The sequence below is a fragment of the Hoplias malabaricus genome, chromosome 17 (assembly GCF_029633855.1).
Source record: "Hoplias malabaricus isolate fHopMal1 chromosome 17, fHopMal1.hap1, whole genome shotgun sequence".
In the NCBI taxonomy this organism is placed as follows: Eukaryota; Metazoa; Chordata; class Actinopteri; order Characiformes; family Erythrinidae; genus Hoplias; species Hoplias malabaricus.
In genome coordinates, this window is record NC_089816.1 from 34,757,931 (window position 1) to 34,778,300 (window position 20,370).

At 47.4% G+C, this 20,370-nt stretch overlaps 1 protein-coding gene across 1 annotated transcript in view; it reads left to right on the forward strand.

The window, feature by feature from the left end:
* The first annotated feature begins 1,329 nt into the window (after nucleotides 1-1,329).
* The window catches only part of jph3b (junctophilin 3b), a 67,177-nt gene continuing 48,136 nt past the window's right edge, over nucleotides 1,330-20,370 (forward strand). The window contains 1 exon segment of the mRNA XM_066649971.1: nucleotides 1,330-1,711. Within this exon segment, the coding sequence (XP_066506068.1) occupies nucleotides 1,330-1,711 (382 nt within the window).

The following is a 20,370-nucleotide window of genomic DNA, read 5'->3' on the forward strand; positions in this document are numbered from 1 at the left end:
AGACAGCAGAGGAGGAATAACAGCAGTGAAGGGGATGAAATAGAGGGATGAGCCTGTGATACATGCAGACTGGGCGAGGACTGCAGTGGGGGGCACTGGCTAAATCAGAGCCACCGATCTGGATCCTTTACACAGGAGCACACGGCAGCAGTGGGCTCTGATGTCGACCTAAAAGAGCGCAGAGGAGGAGGAGGAGGTGGAGGAGGAGAGGAGCGAGGGAGACGGAGAGAAAGAGAGAGGCAGAAGAAGGCTAGAGGACTGATTTGTGTCCCAGCACTGGGCTGTTTTCATTAGGAGGCTGAAGCCTCGCACAGTCACGCTCTCGGCTGCTTACATCCCTCTCACTCTCTCTTTCTCTCTCTCCATCAGCATCTGTTTGCGTCTGCAGCATGTCGGGGAGGCAGGAGGGGGGGGGTCGGCTCCTGCCAGGAGAGCCGCGGTGTGTATAGAGGCGTAAATGCAGCCTGAGCGCTGCCCGAACTCTTCTCTGGGAGGATTTGCAGGTTTCTAGGTGGGGCCCGGAGGCTCTGAGAGAAGGTGCTGCTGTTTTTCAGGACTGGGCCGAGAGCGCCGGTGTGTCTCCTGGAGAAGACGCATGGCTGCTGCAGGGCCTTCCTCCGTCTCCAAGAGACGGCCGCAGGAGACCGGCTCAGGAATGAATAACAAGCGGCGCTCTGGGAGAAGGATGGTGTGAGGGAAGTGTGTGTTGATCCTGCTGGGTCTCTGCTGCCCTGGAACCTTCTCTTCTGTTCTTTTAACCTCTTTTCTTGGACGTCCTTCTTCTTGTTTTTCCTGCAACTGTTGGACGGGAGCCTCTTCCTTCTTTCTCCCCTCCCTCCTGAAACCTACCCCAACCCTCCTGACCCTCCCCAGAACCCGAGACCCCGGATCAGAGCTCTCAGATCCGACCCTTACGCTTTCTTCCTTTTAGTTTCTCGATTTTTAAGTTTTCTACAGCCGTTGAGGAGGAGTTTTCTGCTTTCTGCCCTTTACTCGCTTTCCCAGACCCCACAAACACCACCTGGACACCCCCACACACACTTATCCCAGGCTGCTCCACCCTCCCCCCCCCCCCCCCCTCACCCCTTCATCATCTCTTCTATTTTTGCCGTGCGCTTTTGTGTTAAACTAGTTTTCCATTTCTTCTAGTTGCAACTGCCCCCACCCTTCAACCCCCCCACCCCCCACCATCACCACCACCTCCATCTCATCCCTGTCCTGATTCTTCTGCACCCACTCCCCCTTCAACAAAAGCCCCCGCCCCCACCCCCTGTTGTCTTTTCACTTTCCTTTTGAGGTTTGGAGTATTTGCCAAAACCTATTTCATGCATGTCCACTGGGGGCAGGTTCAACTTTGATGATGGGGGGTCCTACTGCGGAGGGTGGGAGGAAGGCAAGGCCCACGGCCACGGCATCTGCACGGGCCCCAAAGGCCAGGGGGAGTATGCGGGCTCCTGGAGCCACGGCTTCGAGGTGCTGGGCGTTTACACGTGGCCCAGCGGCAACACCTACCAGGGCACGTGGGCTCAGGGCAAGCGGCACGGCATCGGCCTGGAGAACAAGGGCAAGTGGGTGTACAAGGGCGAGTGGACGCATGGATTTAAGGGGAGATACGGGGTCCGGGAAAGCACGGGGACCAGCGGGAAATACGAGGGGACCTGGAATAACGGGCTGCAGGATGGATACGGCACCGAGACCTACTCGGATGGAGGTGAGGCCACTCTTACACTGTTCTGGGGTCAGGGCTCGGGTGAAGGTCTCTGGGGGAAATAGTTGTTGTTGGACCTTTACTTGATGTGGAGTTTCTTTTAACTTTTATAAAGGTTCTAGACATTAACATGTGGTTCTTCGGTAAATTATAGACTGCTCAGGAGTGAGGTTCCTCAGCTGTAATCTCCTCAAACACTGTATTTTTTTTATAAATATTAATATTAATGAAGAAGGCCAGGATTAAGGAACGGTGGGATGCTGCTTGCAATTTAAACAGATACTAACCACAACATGGAAGTAACTCCCATAAAGACATTTATGAGGAGGCCCCCCATCACTTATGAGAGAGAGAGAGAGAGAGAGAGAGAGAGAGAGAGAGAGAGAGATGGTAAGAGTGGAAGAGAGTGGAAAAGAAAAGGAAAGAAAGAGAGAGTGAGTGTATATATGAGAGACAAAGGCAGAGAAAGTGGAAAAAGGAGAGACAGTGGGTGATAGAAAGAGAGAGAAAAGATAGAAGAGAGACAAGTGGAAGAGAGAGAGAGAGAGGAAGCAAAAAGTGAGAAAATGGAAGAAAGGGAGAGAGGGGGAATGGGAGAGAATAGAGAAAAGGAAGGAGAGAAAAATAGGGAGAAAGAGAGAGAGAGAGATTGAGAAAATAGAAGTGAGTGGGAGAAAGAGAGAAAGAAAGGTAAAGAGATGAAGAGGGAGGGAGAATGATAGGGCGAGTGAAAGGAGAGAGAGAGAGAGAAAGAGAGAGCAAGTGAGATATGGAGGAGAGTGGAAAAGAGAAGGAGAGAGAAACTGGATGAAAGAAAAGGAAAGAAAGATAGAGTGAGTGTAAAAATGAAAGACAAAGACAGAGAAAGTGGAAAAAGGAGAGACAATGTGACAGAAAGAGAGAGAAAATATGGAAGAGAGACAAGTGGAAGAGAGAGAGAGAGGGGAGAAAAGGAGGGAGAGAGAAATAGAGAGAGAGAGAGATTGAGAAAATAGAAGTGAGAGGGAGAAAGAGAAAGAAAGGTAGAGGGAGAATGATAGAGCGAGTGAGAGAGAGAGAGAGAGACTGAGAGAGAGAGTGAGAAAGAGCGAGTGAAAGAGAGAGATGTATTACAGCTTAAATGTAACTCTTGACAAACTCAAACCTATCCCTTTGCTCCTTTTACCGATGCACTGTCCTGAGGTCGGTGACGACCCACGTAGTTCAAAGGCGGTATCAAAAAACGGACCGGTCTCAGCGCTGACCCCAGAGCAGTGAGGTGAGGATAAAGTGACAGGGATTGATGAGTGTGAGAGCAGTGTCGGGATTAGAGGCCCATTTAGTCGTAACGAGCAAATCTACCACAGGCCTGAGTTTATGTAACACAAAGAGCAGGGCCTTACACAGCGTCTGCTGCCAAACGCCGGACACACACAGCTCCGTGTCATCTGTAACACTGAGACACACTCCATCACAGCGGCCCTCACCAACCTGAGCTGATCTCGGACAAGACACAGACACCGGACTCTGTCAAACACAGGGCTTTTAACTAAGTAGCAGTAGGTAGTATTTATTTCCCCCTAAAATACCATAATCACTGTGATGACCCACTGAGCTGTGTGTGACTATCGCTCCGGGTGACTATCTGTGAGGAGTGTGGTGTGTTCTCCCTGTGTCTGCGTGGGTTTCCTCCAGGTGACTGTCTGTGAGGAGTGTGGTGTGTTCTCCCTGTGTCTGCGTGGGTTTCCTCCGGGTGACTGTCTGTGAGGAGTGTGGTGTGTTCTCCCTGTGTCTGTGTGGGTTTCCTCCGGGTGACTGTCTGTGAGGAGTGTGGTGTGTTCTCCCTGTGTCTGCGTGGGTTTCCTCCGGGTGACTGTCTGTGAGGAGTGTGGTGTGTTCTCCCTGTGTCTGCGTGGGTTTCCTCCGGGTGACTGTCTGTGAGGAGTGTGGTGTGTTCTCTCTGTGACTGCGTGGGTTTTCTCCGGAGAAATACCATAATCACTGTGATGACCCACTGAGCTGTGTGTGGAGAATACTGGCTCAGCACAGCAGAAACTGCACTATGTACCTTTTAGAGGACGAGAGCGCTGTGAAAGTGAATTACATTCTGCAACTGTAGGGGGAGCCGTGGAGGAAAAAAATACCAAACCTTACCTAGTGTTGTTTGGATATGTGGCTTTATTTAACTTAGCGTGTGTGTTCTCCCTGTGTCCGCGTGGGTGTCCTCCAGGTGCTCCTGATCCCTCCCACGGCCCCAAAAAAAAAAAACACGTTGGTAGGTGGCTACTTAGATGTACATAGTGTGTGAGTGAATGTATGAGTGTGTGTCACCCTGTGATGGACTGGCACCCACCGCCGCCCTCAACTGGCACTGAATGACACATACACTGTGTGTGAAATAAGAGAATCCAGTCCGTTTACTCTGGACTACATTGTTAGAAGGGTTCAGCCCTCCGTCTGCGTTCCTCCAATCAGAAAGCAGGACCCGTGTTTATGCGAGGGTTAACAACACAGAACACATGAAGAGAACACGGAACTGAGCAAAGATGGGGATGACATTATTGAAGAAACAAGAACTAAGAGCATGGAATTAAGAGAAGCAATGAAACCAAGACAAAATGAGCTCGGGGTCGGGGTGAACAGCGAGCGGCTCATTATCATTTAAAGGAACAGGTGCTGAAAGCGGGCGTTCTGAACAGGGGCTGTTTACACAGGGGGAGAAACAGTATACAATGCTCACTTAGCTGCTGAATATATATCCTTTCTATTTACCTGTACCTGCACTTATTAACAGAACAGAAAACTAGTCTCCTTTTCTCTCTGAATGTGTGTGTGGTTACAGTAAGTTTCTGTGGAAACACACACACACACACACACACACACACTCCTGCTGCAGGTCAGAATGTCACAGGGGACGTGATGCTCTTAGCTCTGATTGGCTCACACAGACAGCTAATGGTGTTTACTTACTTGGCCCTAATCTGCACGGCTTAATCATAACCACAGGAGAGAGAGAGAGAGAGAGAGAGAGAGGGGGGGGAGAAGGAGAGAGAGAGAGGGAGAGAGAGAGAGACAGACAGACAGAAAGAGAGAGAGAGAGACAGAGAGAGAAAGAGAGTAAGAGAAAGAGAGAGACTTTGACTTTTAGGGTCCTTTATTATCAACAGTTGGACTCAATATTCGTCCAAGTTCAATTTTGAAACATAAAAACTACTTGTAAACAACACTCACACTATAAAACCTGGGTATATATAAAAAAAAGTGCATTTAAATGAAAACTGGATTAAAAATTAGTTCACCATCACATACAGAACACACCCCTCCCTCACTGCACCACACCTCCTCAAACACCTCCAGAGTTTTCATGCACTTATAAAAATTAAAATCAATAAAAATCCTTGATCTCACCAGTCTGATAAAAACCCTTATGACCTCACTGTCAGTGTCCTGTTCCACCTTGTTTTTTCGACTGGTGTAAATGGCCAGTTTCGCTTGACCAAGGATAAAATTCAACAATTGGCACTTGGCCCTCTCCTTCTTGTTGTATTTAAAACCCAGGATAAAAGTGTGCACGGTAAAAATCACATTAAAAGCCATAAAAGCTGTCTGTAAAAAATCAAAAAGGGGACGTAGCCTAAAACATCTCATAAAAGCGTGAAAGACAGTTTCCCTCTGTGTGCAAAAAGGGCAAACTGGTGCAACCTCAGGGTTTAAAACAGAGATAAAAGAGTTGACAGGTAAAATCCCATGTAAAACCCTCCACTGGAGGTCAGCAGCTCTTTTTGTTAACGGTGGCTTGTACAACGCTCTCCACTCAGGCTTTACATCATCACCCAGAGATAGAACCTCCCTCCACGGCGTGTCCACCCTCCCATTCAGTCTCTTTTTGTTTAGAGCTTTCACGCATGCTCTGTACAGCAGCTTCCCGGATGCACTGTCCAACTTCATACAGGACTCCCCCTTACACTCCAGCAGGGGCCCCTCGCAGTCCTCCAGGTCAGGGGCCAGGATGAGAGCAGCCCTGCACCGTAGTCTATCAACATCCTAAGTTCCTCAGGGGTCAACGCTGTCCTCCACTTGCACAGAGACCGAGATACCACGCGCAGAGACCTCAGGCCTCTGTGAGGAGTGTGGTGTGTTCTCTCTGTGTCTGCGTGGGTTTCCTCCGGGTGACTGTCTGTGAGGAGTGTGGTGTGTTCTCCCTGTGTCTGCGTGGGTTTCCTCCGGGTGACTGTCTGTGAGGAATGTGGTGTGTTCTCCCTGTGTCTGTGTGGGTTTCCTCCGGGTGACTGTCTGTGAGGAGTGTGGTGTGTTCTCTCTGTGTCTGTGTGGGTTTCCTCCGGGTGACTGTCTGTGAGGAGTGTGGTGTGTTCTCTCTGTGTCTGTGTGGGTTTCCTCCGGGTGACTGTCTGTGAGGAGTGTGGTGTGTTCTCTCTGTGTCTGCGTGGGTTTCCTCCGGGTGACTGTCTGTGAGGAGTGTGGTGTGTTCTCTCTGTTTCTGCGTGGGTTTCCTCCGGGTGACTGTCTGTGAGGAGTGTGGTGTGTTCTCTCTGTTTCTGCCTGGGTTTCCTCCGGGTGACTGTCTGTGAGGAGTGTGGTGTGTTCTCTCTGTTTCTGCCTGGGTTTCCTCCGGGTGACTGTCTGTGTTTTCCTCCCACAGTCTGAAAACACACGTTGGTAGGTGGATTGGCGACTCAAAAAGTGTCTGTAGGTATGAGTGAATGTGAGTGTGTGTCGCCCTGTGAAGGACTGGCGCCCCCTCCAGGGTGTATTCCTGCCTTGCGCCCAATGATTCCAGGTAGGCTCTGGACCCACCGCGACCCTGGACTGAATAAGGGCTACAGATAATGAATGAATGAATGAATGTTCCTCCTTAAAAGACGCTGTGATTCTGAACACGAATAAAACCAGAGAACAGTGTTTCCCCACAATCAATCTGTTCCCTGTAGGAGATTAAAAACTATTTAGATGATGTACACAGGACAGTAATCTGAGTGGTCCATTGGTGAACCAGCAGTGGCCTACAGTTAGCGGTGTGCTTACCTTTTAAGCCAGTGGACCGATGCTCAGTGTCTGGACTTGGTTTAATGCTAAATGCGCTAAAGCTAATGCTGACAGTTGTCAGATTTGATGCTATGTCTTTTACACAAAGGTTCTTTCAAGTAACTAATGAAACAGAACGAAGACTGAGGTCTGAATGTACGTTAATGTTTGTATTTACACACACTGTAATATCTTTGATATGACCTATTTATACAGGGAACAGCCTTCATACAGCCTTCATACGGCTCATAGGTTGCTCTGTAATGGCTCAGGAGACATAACAGTGATTCTCTTATAATTCCTTAGGAGAAACACAATGAGACACAAGAGAGATAAAAGACATCTGGCAAATCTGAGCACAGTTATATTTACTGAGATCTCCACTAAAACAAAAGGAGACCTGTGGGAGATCACTGAGGTCTTTATCTCAGGAGACACGTTTGAGCAGCAGGAGACGTATGCTCAGGTTTCATTTGCCTCACTGTTGTCAAGGAGAAACCACAAAGACATTAAGGAAATCTCTTTGTTGATGTGTACTTTCCTAACGCTGATATCTATAATGACTGATAAACAGTGTTTCACTGCTGTGTTATGATTAAGCTCCAGCAGTGGGAACAAACCTTTCAGAGACAGAAAGAGGATGAAACCCATTTTTTTTCTGGAGCCATGACCCGGATTAATATTTCATGATGCCTGTCGGGTCCAGGGAATGCTGCATGAAACGGGAGGTCAGAATGAGGTGAGCAGGGTAGAGGACTATTTTATCTTGTTTTCTTTGACCTAAAAATCAGCTCCAACCACTGCTTTATTCATTGCACAGAGGTAGAATGAAAGTGCAACTCTGCATTTAACCCATCCATTCATCCAAGACCTAAAAACAGACATGGAATCTGCATCTAACTCAATCTGTTCTCACATTAGCTTACGGTAGTAAAGCCTAGAGATTTCAGACTTGATCAACAGGTTGTAGTAGCTACCACTGCTCGGGTACAAACAGCCACAGTGTTTGGCCTCAAGGTGGCGCCGCAGCGAATAGAATGTGTTTTCCCACTTATCTTTATTATTCCATGCAATTTCAGTGTCTGTAACCACGGAATCACCTGGAATCACTGGGTGCAAGCCGCCAGTCCTTCACAGGGCGACACACACTCACACATTCACTCACAAACTCACACCTACGGACACTTTTGAGTCTCCAATCCACCTACCAACGTGTGTTTTTGGAGCGTGGGAGGAAACCAGAGCACCCACACAGAACAAATACAATAGGGTTCAGAGTTCTTGAACCCTAATTAGCCCCCTACTGAACAGGAATAGAGCAAAATCCTCATCTCGGTTTGTGCTTTTCAACATTTGGAGGGTTCTCCGCTGTCTAAAAACCTCTAAAATGCATTTTTCCTCTAAAATGCAATTTTCTGTTGTGAGCAGAGAGGGAGGAAGCCTAGCATAACGGACCGAGACACTGGGGCTTCGTAAAAACATTAGAACCGTTTTTAGCGCAAACCGACTGGAGAGAAGAAAAAAAAAAAACTTTTATTCTGAAATACTCTAGACTTTTATTCTGGAAAACAATCTAATTCAAACAATAACTGTGAGAGAGACAGTACAGAGTAAGGTCTAGTTCAATTGGCAAACCTGAGCGTAGTTTGTGACTTTACTGAGATCTCCACTAAAACCCTAGAGGAGACACATGTGAGATCACTGAAAAGATCATTGTCTAGGAGAAACTAGGAGACATTAAGGAGATCTCCATTTTGATTCTTCTTTCCTCTCCCAGTAAACAAGAAACATCCCTGGACGTTCAAAACAGGTCTAAAAGTAGTCTGTCCGTCACTGACATATTTTAAACGTCAACGGACGTCCAAAATCCATCTTAATAAGTTAGTTAAGTGGTGACCAATCGATAACATCAGTGGACGTCCAAAACGCGTTTTATACAAGTAATTTATTTTGGGACCAATTAATAACGTCAATGGACGTCCAAAATACGTCTAATAGTCGTCTTTTCAATGTCTGTGTTTGGACGTCTTTTCAACTTTCATTTTCAACCTTAAGAGAACGTTGATTAGACGGCAGTCATTACGTTATTTCAACGTTGAATCAACGGCTAATTGTTTACTGGGCTGGGTCTTGAAAGAACTTGTGTAAAAGACTTAGCATCTAGTGACTGCTAGCTTTAGCATTAAGTTTAGCATTAGCGCATCTGAAGGGGCAGCTTTGGTTATTTAAACATTCTCCTCGTTAAAAACACAAACATTTTAAGATTTGACTCTTTCACAAATGCATCTGCAGGTACCAGCAAATCGCCATGACTCAGCACATCTCTCCCTTTACTCTGGGCGATCTTTTTGTGCTCTAAATAATCCATAAATTCCAATTTGCGAGAGATGCCATTGCAAACACCAGAGAGAGAGAGAGAAACAGAGTTTAAATCCCCTTAACCGGATAATAATGAGCTGGTCCATGCAGGCTAAAGAGATTTTTGACTTTTAAGAGGGGCTTCATATTGTAGTGTGTAGTGTGTAGTGTGAGCTGGTGTCACAACTGCACTTCACCGAAGAGGTGGAACGATCAGACTGTGTGTGGGTTGTGTAGCGAAAGAAAGTCCCCACAACTTACCTCATTAATCATATTACAGAAAAATCAAATGCTAAGTGTTTAGTGTTTAAACGTCTCTCTTTAACAAGAAAAAAAAATCCAGACCACCACAAAGTAGGAGAACAGCCGCCACACCCTGTCTGGGCTTGAAGCTACGAGGCTAAAAACATAGCTAAGCAGCTAACGAAGCTAGTAGCTGGGGGTGAAAGTCCTTGAGTTACTGTAGTACTTTACAGATCAGTAAATAATACAGTATCTAATAAGGTCTATTTAACTCTGTATTAGATTTCCATTTGTTGCTAAGTAATTTAAGAGTACTGTCCAGCACCAGCTGCTGTAGTGAGGTGTGTGATTTTAGTTCATGACCCAAACACAGGGCAGGAGTTCTGCTGAAATCATGTGGTTTCAGTGTAAACCTCTCAGCCTCTTGTTTCTTTCTCAGTTACTGTGTCTCACATCACACTGTAGCACATACAGCATGTTCCTGGACGCTGCTCATGTGCAGAGCTCCATAACCAGAGAGGGCCCTTCCTACTCCTGACTTCACCCTTCAGCCGAATGGTGCTCTTTATTGGAGCGTGGGGTGGGAATTTCCCCATAAAATAGTCACTATTAAATACTACCACACTACTCCACAAAGTGACCCGACTCCTCCTTCTGAGTAATATAGGGCAGCTCTGGCCTAAAGGTTATAGAAGGGGGCTGGGGACTGGGAGGTCACTGGTTGGATCCCAAGGACCAGAAGGAGAAAAAGGGGAGGGGGATGAAGAACAGCATGCTGTCCTCCTTCAACATCCACAGCTGAAATGCCATTTCCACAAGGCACCTAAATGCCAACTGCTCTCCGGGCACGTGTGTGTCTGCCTGTCGCTCAGGGTGTGTGTGTGTGTGTTCACAGCCTCTAAATATTAATGTGTGTGTGTGAGAGTTGTTTAATGTCATGTATGAGTTAAAATGAGGGTTCAATTTGTACTACACACTAACACTAGGCAGTATATACTGTGTACGAACTGTAAATATGGTAAGCTAGTGCACACAATATTAACACACTACACAGTTTCTAATTAACAGGATGTGATGCAGTGTTGCTATGACAACACACAGCCAAGTTGCGCTGCGCCAAGCTGAAGCTCAAATACTCAAACAATACTCTATTTTGGTGCAGAAACCTATATTTTGTGACCTACACCGTGCACTAGGAAGTGACTATAATATTAGTAATGCATCCACACTATGTAGTGCACAGTGTAGGTGATAAAATAAAGGTTTCTGCATATGCCTGGTCCCTCTGTCTGTGGAGTGCACTATGTAGGGAGTAGAGCACTATTTGGGACAGAGGTGAAAAGCTCCTCAGTGTTAGGGCTGTGGGACAATAGTGTCCTTCATTACCGTACTCCAAAACCCACTGTTTCTAATTGTGCACTGTGGATTTTTATTTATTTATTTATTTATTCTCAAATGTTGCACTGAAAAAATGAAATCTGAGCAAGTAAAATGGACTTAAATCTAGTCTAAATATCAGGTGTTGTTCATTTGGAAATTGTCGTCAGAATATAATAAGATTATTCAACTCATTTCTAACTTTGACCTGTTTTAAATCATTTTATCTACAGAAAGGGTCTTATTCCATCGGCAGACATTTTTGCTTAATTCAAGGAATAATATAAAATGATGCTTAAAAGATGCAAAAATATCTGCCACTGGAATAAGACACTTTCTGTAGATAAAATGATTTAAAACAGATCAAAATTAGAAATGAGTTGAATATCCATCCATTGTCTGTAACCCTTATCCAGCTCAGGGTCGCGGTGGGTCCAGAGCCTACCTGGAATCATTGGGCGCAAGGAGGGAATACACCCTGGAGGGGGCGCCAGTCCTTCACAGGGCAACACACACACACACACTCAGACATTGACTCACACACTCACACCTATAGACACTTTTGAGTCACCAATCCACCTACCACCACACTCCTCGCAGACAGTCACCCGGAGGAAACCCACGCAGACACAGGGAGAACACACCACACTCCTCACAGACAGTCACCCGGAGGAAACCCACGCAGACACAGGGAGAACACACCACACTCCTCACAGACAGTCACCCGGAGGAAACCCACACAGACACAGGAAGAACACACCACACTCCTCACAGACAGTCACCCGGAGGAAACCCACGCAGACACAGAGAGAACACACCACACTCCTCACAGACAGAGGCTCGGTTCTCCCTCTTACAGCTCAGTGAAGCATCACAATGGTTTTGACGCTGTAATTGTTGTGAATTATAGACAGTCTTATCGTATAAACGTTGTGACTATCTGTGGTGCTCTTTTCCTCGTCGCTTGCACTGGTTTTTGTAGACGTTCCTGAGATGAGGCATAAGAGCGGTGTTTGTTTGATTCAGAACTGAACTGTGGCTTTAAGCGGACGGCAGGCTGTGGGTGAAAGTTCTGAACATAATCCATCGATAGCCTCATTCCACTTATGATAACGAGAGCCCTGCCCTGGATCTTTCAGCTGAAAGCTGACAGCTGGGCTCTCTCTCTCTCTCTCTCTCTCTCTCTCCATCCACGTGACACAAACCACAAATGAACACACACACACACAAACACACACAGCTCTCCACAATGACTCTAAGGTGAAAGTGCTGACTCTGTGAAAAAGACCAGGATTAATAATTCATGGCGGTGCTGATTCGAACCCCCTCTGCAGGAGTCTAAATCCTGTCCTGGCATGAGCTTCCCTCACTATGTGGGGTACACTAATATAAGGGATGCAGGAACAGCACGTGGGTTAGGGATTTACGGATGAATAAGCCCCAAAGAAAGATTCCTGAACATGATACGGCTGCAGCACCACGGAGAACACGGAGCGTGATCAGAAACACATACAGCCCAGAAACAGATGAGCGCACACTGTTTGAGGAACAATTATAAACTCGGCCCGAGGGAAAGAGCATGACTCAATCCGGCCGCGGTGACGTTCCCGCGTATTTGATCTCTCCGCATTAACCTCTTGCGTTCCACAGCCGCCAAACTGGAAACGAGCAGCGCGTCTCCTGCAGCCGGCGGCGGAAATGAAATCCAATTGGTTCTGACATAATGAGTCGCACAAAACTCATAGAAAGCCAATGAAGGCTTATGGAGCACACATCACCGTACCAACCCAGACGCTGTATTGTTGCCGGGCTCCTTTATAGGAACAGTAATACGTAATAAGCGAAGACACAGACACAGTTTTATTGATGCTAAGGGAAATTGCAGAATTGAGAAACATGAATTCAATGTGCAGTTGCTGCTCTGTTGGGTTTTAAATTGACAGTGATGGTGTTTTTCCATTGCTCAGTTATATCCAGCTCAATACACTTTCAAATAGCGCTATTCCATGGTCCCTACTGTAAATCTAGTACATGGAAGCAGGTTCTTGTTTAGTGGCTGTTCTCTCGTGGTTCAGAGCGAGTCGAGTAGGGACTAAACCGTGGCGTGTAAACCTTGCAGAGCGCTGATCGTCCAGAGAGAGTCGTCACTCTACGCCACGCAACGCAGACGACCAGCACCAACTCTCCATCTGTAAAATCTCCAGCTGCAGCAGAGATCACGTTTGTTTTTATCCGACTCACGACGGCAGCTCGTAAAATGACGCCGTGGTCTTTTGAAGAGGTTCAAACGCTCCTTGGATCGGTGGCCGACGAAAGAATCCAGCGAGAGCTGGACGCTGCAACAAGGAAGGAACAAACTCTACTGATCTGTCTGAACTGATGACGGAGCTGTGTTCAGTCCCAAACAACAACAACACGCCGATACACCATGAGTAAACACCGCTTAACGTTACCACCGCCGTTGTTGTGGTTTCCAAAGCCCACTGTTCCCATTAGAGGCGGGGTTTTGAGATCACACTGGGTACATTTCTGTCCGGCGGTGAGGGGACGGGTTGAGTAGAGTTGAGTAGAGTGGGTAACACATAATGGAAAATCCCCAGAATGTGAGATCGTGTTTGCTCCGATGCTCTGAGGGCTCCACTAAGACACTTCACTTCAGTTAATGCAGTAAGGGGACGGTCCTTAAGATGGCGTCAGGATTCCCCGAGGGGAAATGGCAAAGACATGTGGGAGAGGGCAAGTTCAAACAAGAATTGAAGCACAGGGAGACGCCATATTGGGGCTGTTGACCGCTGTTGAACTGGAGACTGTGGTCACTAACGAAGGAAAACAACACCGTGAGTTCTGATTGGTCGGCAGCTGAAGAACACGCCTCTTGCCTGTGTACAGTCAGAAGAGCAGGTCTGGATCCTGAGTCCAGTATCGTTTTCAGGAATGAAAAGACCTCCTGAGTGATTTTCAGGGCTCGTGTGTGTTTCTTTCCCACAGCTGTGTATCTGCTGCTCTGGGGGCGGTAGGAGGAGCAGATGCAATCAAATGATCTCTTAGAAATGCTTCATTAGTAGCTGCTTTTATTAAGGCTTGGTTTGCTGCAGCACTTGTGAGAATTACAGAGATGTGACGTGATTAGATCATGATTAGGACGCACTTGATGGTTTAGATGAGGGCATGTTTTTAAAGGCAGTGGAAATAGGGAAGCTATTCATCACCTTTGGGAGCTGCTACTCTCTCTCTCTCTCTCTCTCTCTCTCTCTCTCTCTCTCTGTGCATCTCTCTCTATCTCTCTCTCTCTCTCTCCTCTCTGTGCATCTCTCTCTCTCTCTCTCTCTCTCTGTTGCTCTCCCCTCTTTCTCTGTGCATCTCTCTCTCTCTGTCTCTTTCCATCTCTCTGTGCATCTCTCTCACTCTCATTCTCTGTCTCTATGACGCTCTCCCTCTCTCTCTCTGTGTCTCTCTCTCTCTCTGTGTCTCTGTCTTCACTCTCTCTGTCTCTCTCTCTCTCTCTGTGTCTCTCTCTGTCTTCACTCTCTCTCTGTCTCTGTCTCTCTCTCTCTCTCTCTCTCTCTCTCTCTCTCTCTCTCTCTCTCTCTCAAACACTGGGCGATGTCAGAAGTCTAATACTTGGATGGCAACTCAAACTGTACATCCGTTGTGTGCAGCCAACACTCTCAAATCTTCAGCCCACACTTTTACAAAATCAATCCCTCTGACATGACGCGACGTGGGTGCTCACACTGTTCACGGAACACAAGCCCGTGTGGAGGTTTCTGTATCAGGAAGCTCTCCTCTCAGTGCAGTACAGCCCCCTGTGTGTCAGGAACGCTGAGGAAGCGTGTAGCTCTGCTGTTCTGTGCCTCACTGTGCACTGAAATCCCCCTGAAGAACCACAGAGAACCCACAGATGGCTGAGAAGATGTGGACAATATGGTTTGTCTTTTCTGCTGAAGGATTTGGACGTACTGTACATATTGACTGCATGCTCCATACGCGTTGTATGTGTTCTTGTGCATTTTATGACACATACACAGCTGTGCCGGGTAGTGACGTCGGTAAGTGGACTCGTGGGACACAAACTGCCCGTTGTGTTCCTGAAGAACAATTACAGAAGCAGAACTGTAAACTGTTGTGGGAGAACATTACCCAGGAGACACTCCTGCATCTGCTGACTTCCTGAAGCCGAGACTCAGGCCTAGGGTAAGGGCAAGAGTTAGATTTAGGGTTAGGCCAAGTCCCATGTCTTATATCTACCCCTACCCCTTGTTTTCAAGGTTCCTCTTGCCCCTGGAGCTGAGTTACAAGGTGTAGGGGTTACAGTCTTCCCCTACGGAACAGGACGACCCTTCACGACCCCGATACATCAGCAGCAGCTCTGCCAGTCTGCAGTGATATCAGAGGAGCACTGCTTCTTATTCTGTAAATGTATGTTCAAACGTCTAGTTCCACCTTAAATGTTGCAGTAGCCTCAGGCTGTAGGGTGTAATTTAAGGTGGAACTGGAAAATTACAGCTAACTACTGAGACATCAGCTGCTTCTCGTGTTGTTTTCTGCTCGTTCTGAAGTAAAGGGCCATACTCCACTGAAACTACATTAAACTCAGGTAATACACTAGGGATCATAGAGTTTAAAGGAGGAAACACTGACATCTGTGGGTTTCTTTGGGCGCTGCACAGCGATTCCCAAACAATCATAACCCTCCATTTGAAGTGAGCCTCGGATAAATCTCAGTTTGAAGGGCAATATCGCCCTCACGCTTCAACTCACCCCTCTATCACAATCAGAACTTAGACACTCACCCCTCTATCACAATCAGAACTTAGACACCCACCCCTCTATCACAACCAGAACTTAGACACCCACCCCTCTATCACAATCAGAACTTAGACACCCACCCCTCTATCACAATCAGAACTTAGACACTCACCACTCTATCACAATCAGAACTTAGACACTCACCCCTCTATCACAATCAGAACTTAGACACCCACCCCTCTATCACAATCAGAACTTAGACACTCACCCCTCTATCACAATCAGAACTTAGACACTCACCCCTCTATCACAACAAGAACTTAGACACTCACCCCTCTATCACAATCAGAACTTAGACACTCACCCCTCTATCACAGTCAGAACTTAGACACTCACCCCTCTATCACAATCAGAACTTAGACACTCACCCCTCTATCACAATCAGAACTTAGACACTTACCCCTCTATCACAACCAGAACTTAGACACTCACCCCTCTATCACAATCAGAACTTAGACACTCACCCCTCTATCACAGTCAGAACTTAGACACTCACCCCTCTATCACAATCAGAACTTAGACACTCACCCCTCTATCACAACCAGAACTTAGACACTCACCCCTCTATCACAGTCAGAACTTAGACACTCACCCCTCTATCACAGTCAGAATTTAGACACCCACCCCTCTATCACAATCAGAACTTAGACACTCACCCCTCTATCACAGTCAGAACTTAGACACCCACCCCTCTATCACAATCAGAACTTAGACACTCACCCCTCTATCACAATCAGAGCTTAGACACTCACCCCTCTATCACAGTCAGAACTTAGACACCCACCCCTCTATCACAACCAGAACTTAGACACCCACCCCTCTATCACAACCAGAACTTAGACACCCACCCCTCTATCACAACCAGAACTTAGACACTCACCCCTCTATCACAATCAGAACTTAGACACCCACCCCTCTATCACAACCAGAACTTAGACACCCACCCCTCTATCACAACCAGAACTTAGACACCCACCCCTCTATCACAACCAGAACTTAGACACCCACCCCTCTATCACAACCAGAACTTAGTCACTCACCCCTCTATCACAATTAGAACTTAGACACTCAGCCCTCTATCACAACCAGAACTTAGACACCCACCCCTCTATCACAATTAGAACTTAGACACTCACCCCTCTATCACAATCAGAACTTAGACACCCACCCCTCTATCACAATTAGAACTTAGACACTCACCCCTCTATCACAATCAGAACTTAGACACCCACCCCTCTATCACAACCAGAACTTAGTCACTCACCCCTCTATCAAAATCAGAACTTAGACACTCACCCCTCTATCACAATCAGAACTTAGACACCCACCCCTCTATCACAACCAGAACTTAGTCACTCACCCCTCTATCACAATCAGAACTTAGTCACTCACCCCTCTATCACAATCAGAACTTAGACACTCACCCCTCTATCACAACCAGAACTTAGTCACTCACCCCTCTATCACAATTAGAACTTAAACACTCAGCCCTCTATCACAGTCAGAACTTAGACACCCACCCCTCTATCACAATTAGAACTTAGACACTCACCCCTCTATCACAACCAGAACTTAAACACTCACCCCTCTATCACAATCAGAACTTAGTCACTCACCCCTCTATCACAATTAGAACTTAGACACTCAGCCCTAGGCCAAACAGAGGGCTAGGGCTAAGTCATAGGGTTTTATGGTTAGTTTCTTAACATTCAATCCAATGTTCTTTTGACATAAAGGGTATTAATGAATACTTTGTCCCTGTTTGTTGCTCATGTATCTTCTAGGCTTTACACAAGGTGCTGAAACATTTTTGTAAGGATTTGATGACTTTCAGCATTCGAGAGCTCAGTTGTGAACAACAAGCACCACTCAGACGAGTCCCAAAGTTAATACAGAAACACACAGTGGACAGATCACCAGACCACACTCACCCAGTCATTCACACTCACCCAGTTACTCACACACTCATTCACACACTCACCCAGTCATTCACACTCACCCAGTCACTCACACACTCATTCACACACTCACCCAGTCACTCACACTCACCCAGTCATTCACACTCACCCAGTCACTCACACACTCATTCACACACTCAACCAGTCACTCACACTCACCCAGTCATTCACACTCACCCAGTCACTCACACACTCATTCACACACTCACCCAGTCACTCACACACTCATTCACACACTCACCCAGTCACTCACACTCACCCAGTCACTCACAAACTCATTCACACACTCATCCAGTCACTCACACTCACCCAGTCACTCACACTCACCCAGTCAATCACACTCACCCAGTCACTCACACACTCATTCACACGCTCACCCAGTCACTCACACTCACCCAGTCATTCACACTCACCCAGTCATTCACAATCACCCAGTCACTCACACTCACCCAGTCACTCACACACTCACCCAGACACTCACACACTCACCCAGTCACACACAATCTCACAGTCACTCATACACTCACCCAGTCACTCACACGCTCACCCAGTCACTTACACACTCACCCAGTCACTCACACACTCACCCAGTCACTCACACACTCACCCAGACACTCACACACTCACCCAGTCACACACAATCTCACAGTCATTCACACTCACACAGTCACTCACACTCACCCAGTCACTCACACACTCACCCAGTCATTCACACACTCACCCAGTCATTCACACACTCACCCAGTCACTCACACTCACCCAGTCATTCACACACTCACCCAGTCATTCACATTCACTCAGTCACTCACACACTAACCCAGTCACTCACACACTCACCCAGTCATTCACTCATACCCTAACCCAGTCACTCATTTACTCACCCAGTCACTCACACGCTCACCCAGTCACTTACACACTCACCCAGTCACTCACACACTCACCCAGTCACTCACACACTCACCCAGTCACTCACACCCTAACCCAGTCACTCATACACTCACCCAGTCACTCACACACTCACCCAGTCACTTACACACTCACCCAGTCACTCACACACTCACCCAGTCACTCACACACTAACCCAGTCACTCACACACTCACCCAGTCACTCACACACTAACCCAGTCACTCACACACTCACCCAGTCACTCACCCCAGTTCAATCAACCCCCCAAAAAAGTTCAATCACCACAGATCAACACAGTCCCACCGCTCTACAGCCCAGTGCTGGGAGGCTTTATACTCCATTGGACCCGGTTACCTTAGGCTCATGTGCACGAGCACCAGAGCATCCCACTTCATAATGTGGTTTTCTAAAGAGATTATAAAAGCTGTGAGTGACTGTGAACTGTTGTGAAAAGAAGATATTCAGCACTGAAGCTGAAAAGCTTATTTTAGAAATTTACACAGGAGACAGTGCTGCAGCTCCTGGGGTTTGGGGTGAGGGTTAGGATTAGGGTTAATGTTCCATTGGTCAGTTTCAGGAAAAATGGAGACAAACACCCCACAATTTCACCAGGGACCCGGGGCAAGCTCCTGATGTGACTGGAGTAGGATAGTGATGGGGTGCAGTGGACAGAGCGGACTGTACAGAGTCAGACATGTCTCTGCTCTGTGTTATCACAAAGATATTAACAAAACAATCCATAAACATCCAACACATATGGTGAGTGTGAGAGTGGCTGGGTGAGTGTGTGAGTGAGTGATGGGTTGAGTGTGTGAAACTGTCCACAGGTGTGAGTGTATGTGACTGAGTGAGTGTGTGAGTGATGGGTGAGTGTGTGAGTGACTGGGTGAGTTTGTGAGTTACTGGGTGAGTGTGTGAGTGACTGGGTGAGTGAGTGTATGAGTGACTGTGTGAGTGACTGGCAGAGTGTGAGAGTGGCTGGGTGAGTGTGTGAGTGAGTGTGTGAGTGACTGGGTGAATGTGCGAGTGAGTGTGAGGGACTGTGTGAGTGACTGGGTGAGTGTGTAAGTGCCTGGGTGAGTGCGTGAGTGATAGGGTGAGTGTATGAGTTGCTGGGTGAATGTGTGAGTGAGTGTGAGAGTGACTGGGTGAGTGTGTGAGTGACTGGTGAGTGTATGAGTGACTGGGTGAGTGTGTGAGTGAGTGTGAGTGTGTGAGTGACTGTGTGAGTGACTGGGTGAGTGTGTGAGTGACTGTGTGAGTGACTGGCAGAGTGTGTGAGTGACTGGGTGAGTGTATGAGTGACTGGGTGAGTGTGTGAGTGAGTGTGAGTGTGTGAGTGACTGTGTGAGTGACTGGGTGAGTGTATGAGTGACTGGGTGAGTGTGAGAGTGAGTGTGAGTGTGTGAGTGACTGTGTGAGTGACTGTGTGAGTGACTGGGTGAGTGTGTGAGTGACTGGGTGAGTGTGTGAGTGACTGGGTGAGTGAGTGTGTGAGTGACTGTATGAGTGACTGGGTAAGTGTGTGAGTGACTGGGTGAGTGTATGAGTGACTGGGTGAGTGTGTGAGTGTGTGAGTGACTATGTGAGTGACTGGGTGAGTGTGTGAGTGACTGTGTGAGTGAGTGTGTGAGTGACTGTGTGAGTGACTGTGTGAGTGACTGGCAGAGTGTGAGAATGGCTGGGTGAGTGTGTGAGTGAGTGTGTGAGTGACTGGGTGAATGTGTGAGTGAGTGTGAGTGTGTGAGTGAGTGTGTGAGTGACTGGGTGAATGTGTGAGTGAGTGTGAGTGTGTGAGTGACTGTGTGAGTGCGTGAGTGATAGGGTGAGTGTATGAGTGACTGGGTGAGTGTGTGAGTGACTGGGTGAGTGTGTGAGTGAGTTATGGGGTGAGTGTGTGAGTGACTGGGTGAGTATGTGTGAGTGGGTGAGTGTGTGTGAGTGGGTGAGTGTGGACTGGTGATCTGTCCACTGTGTGTTTCTATCTT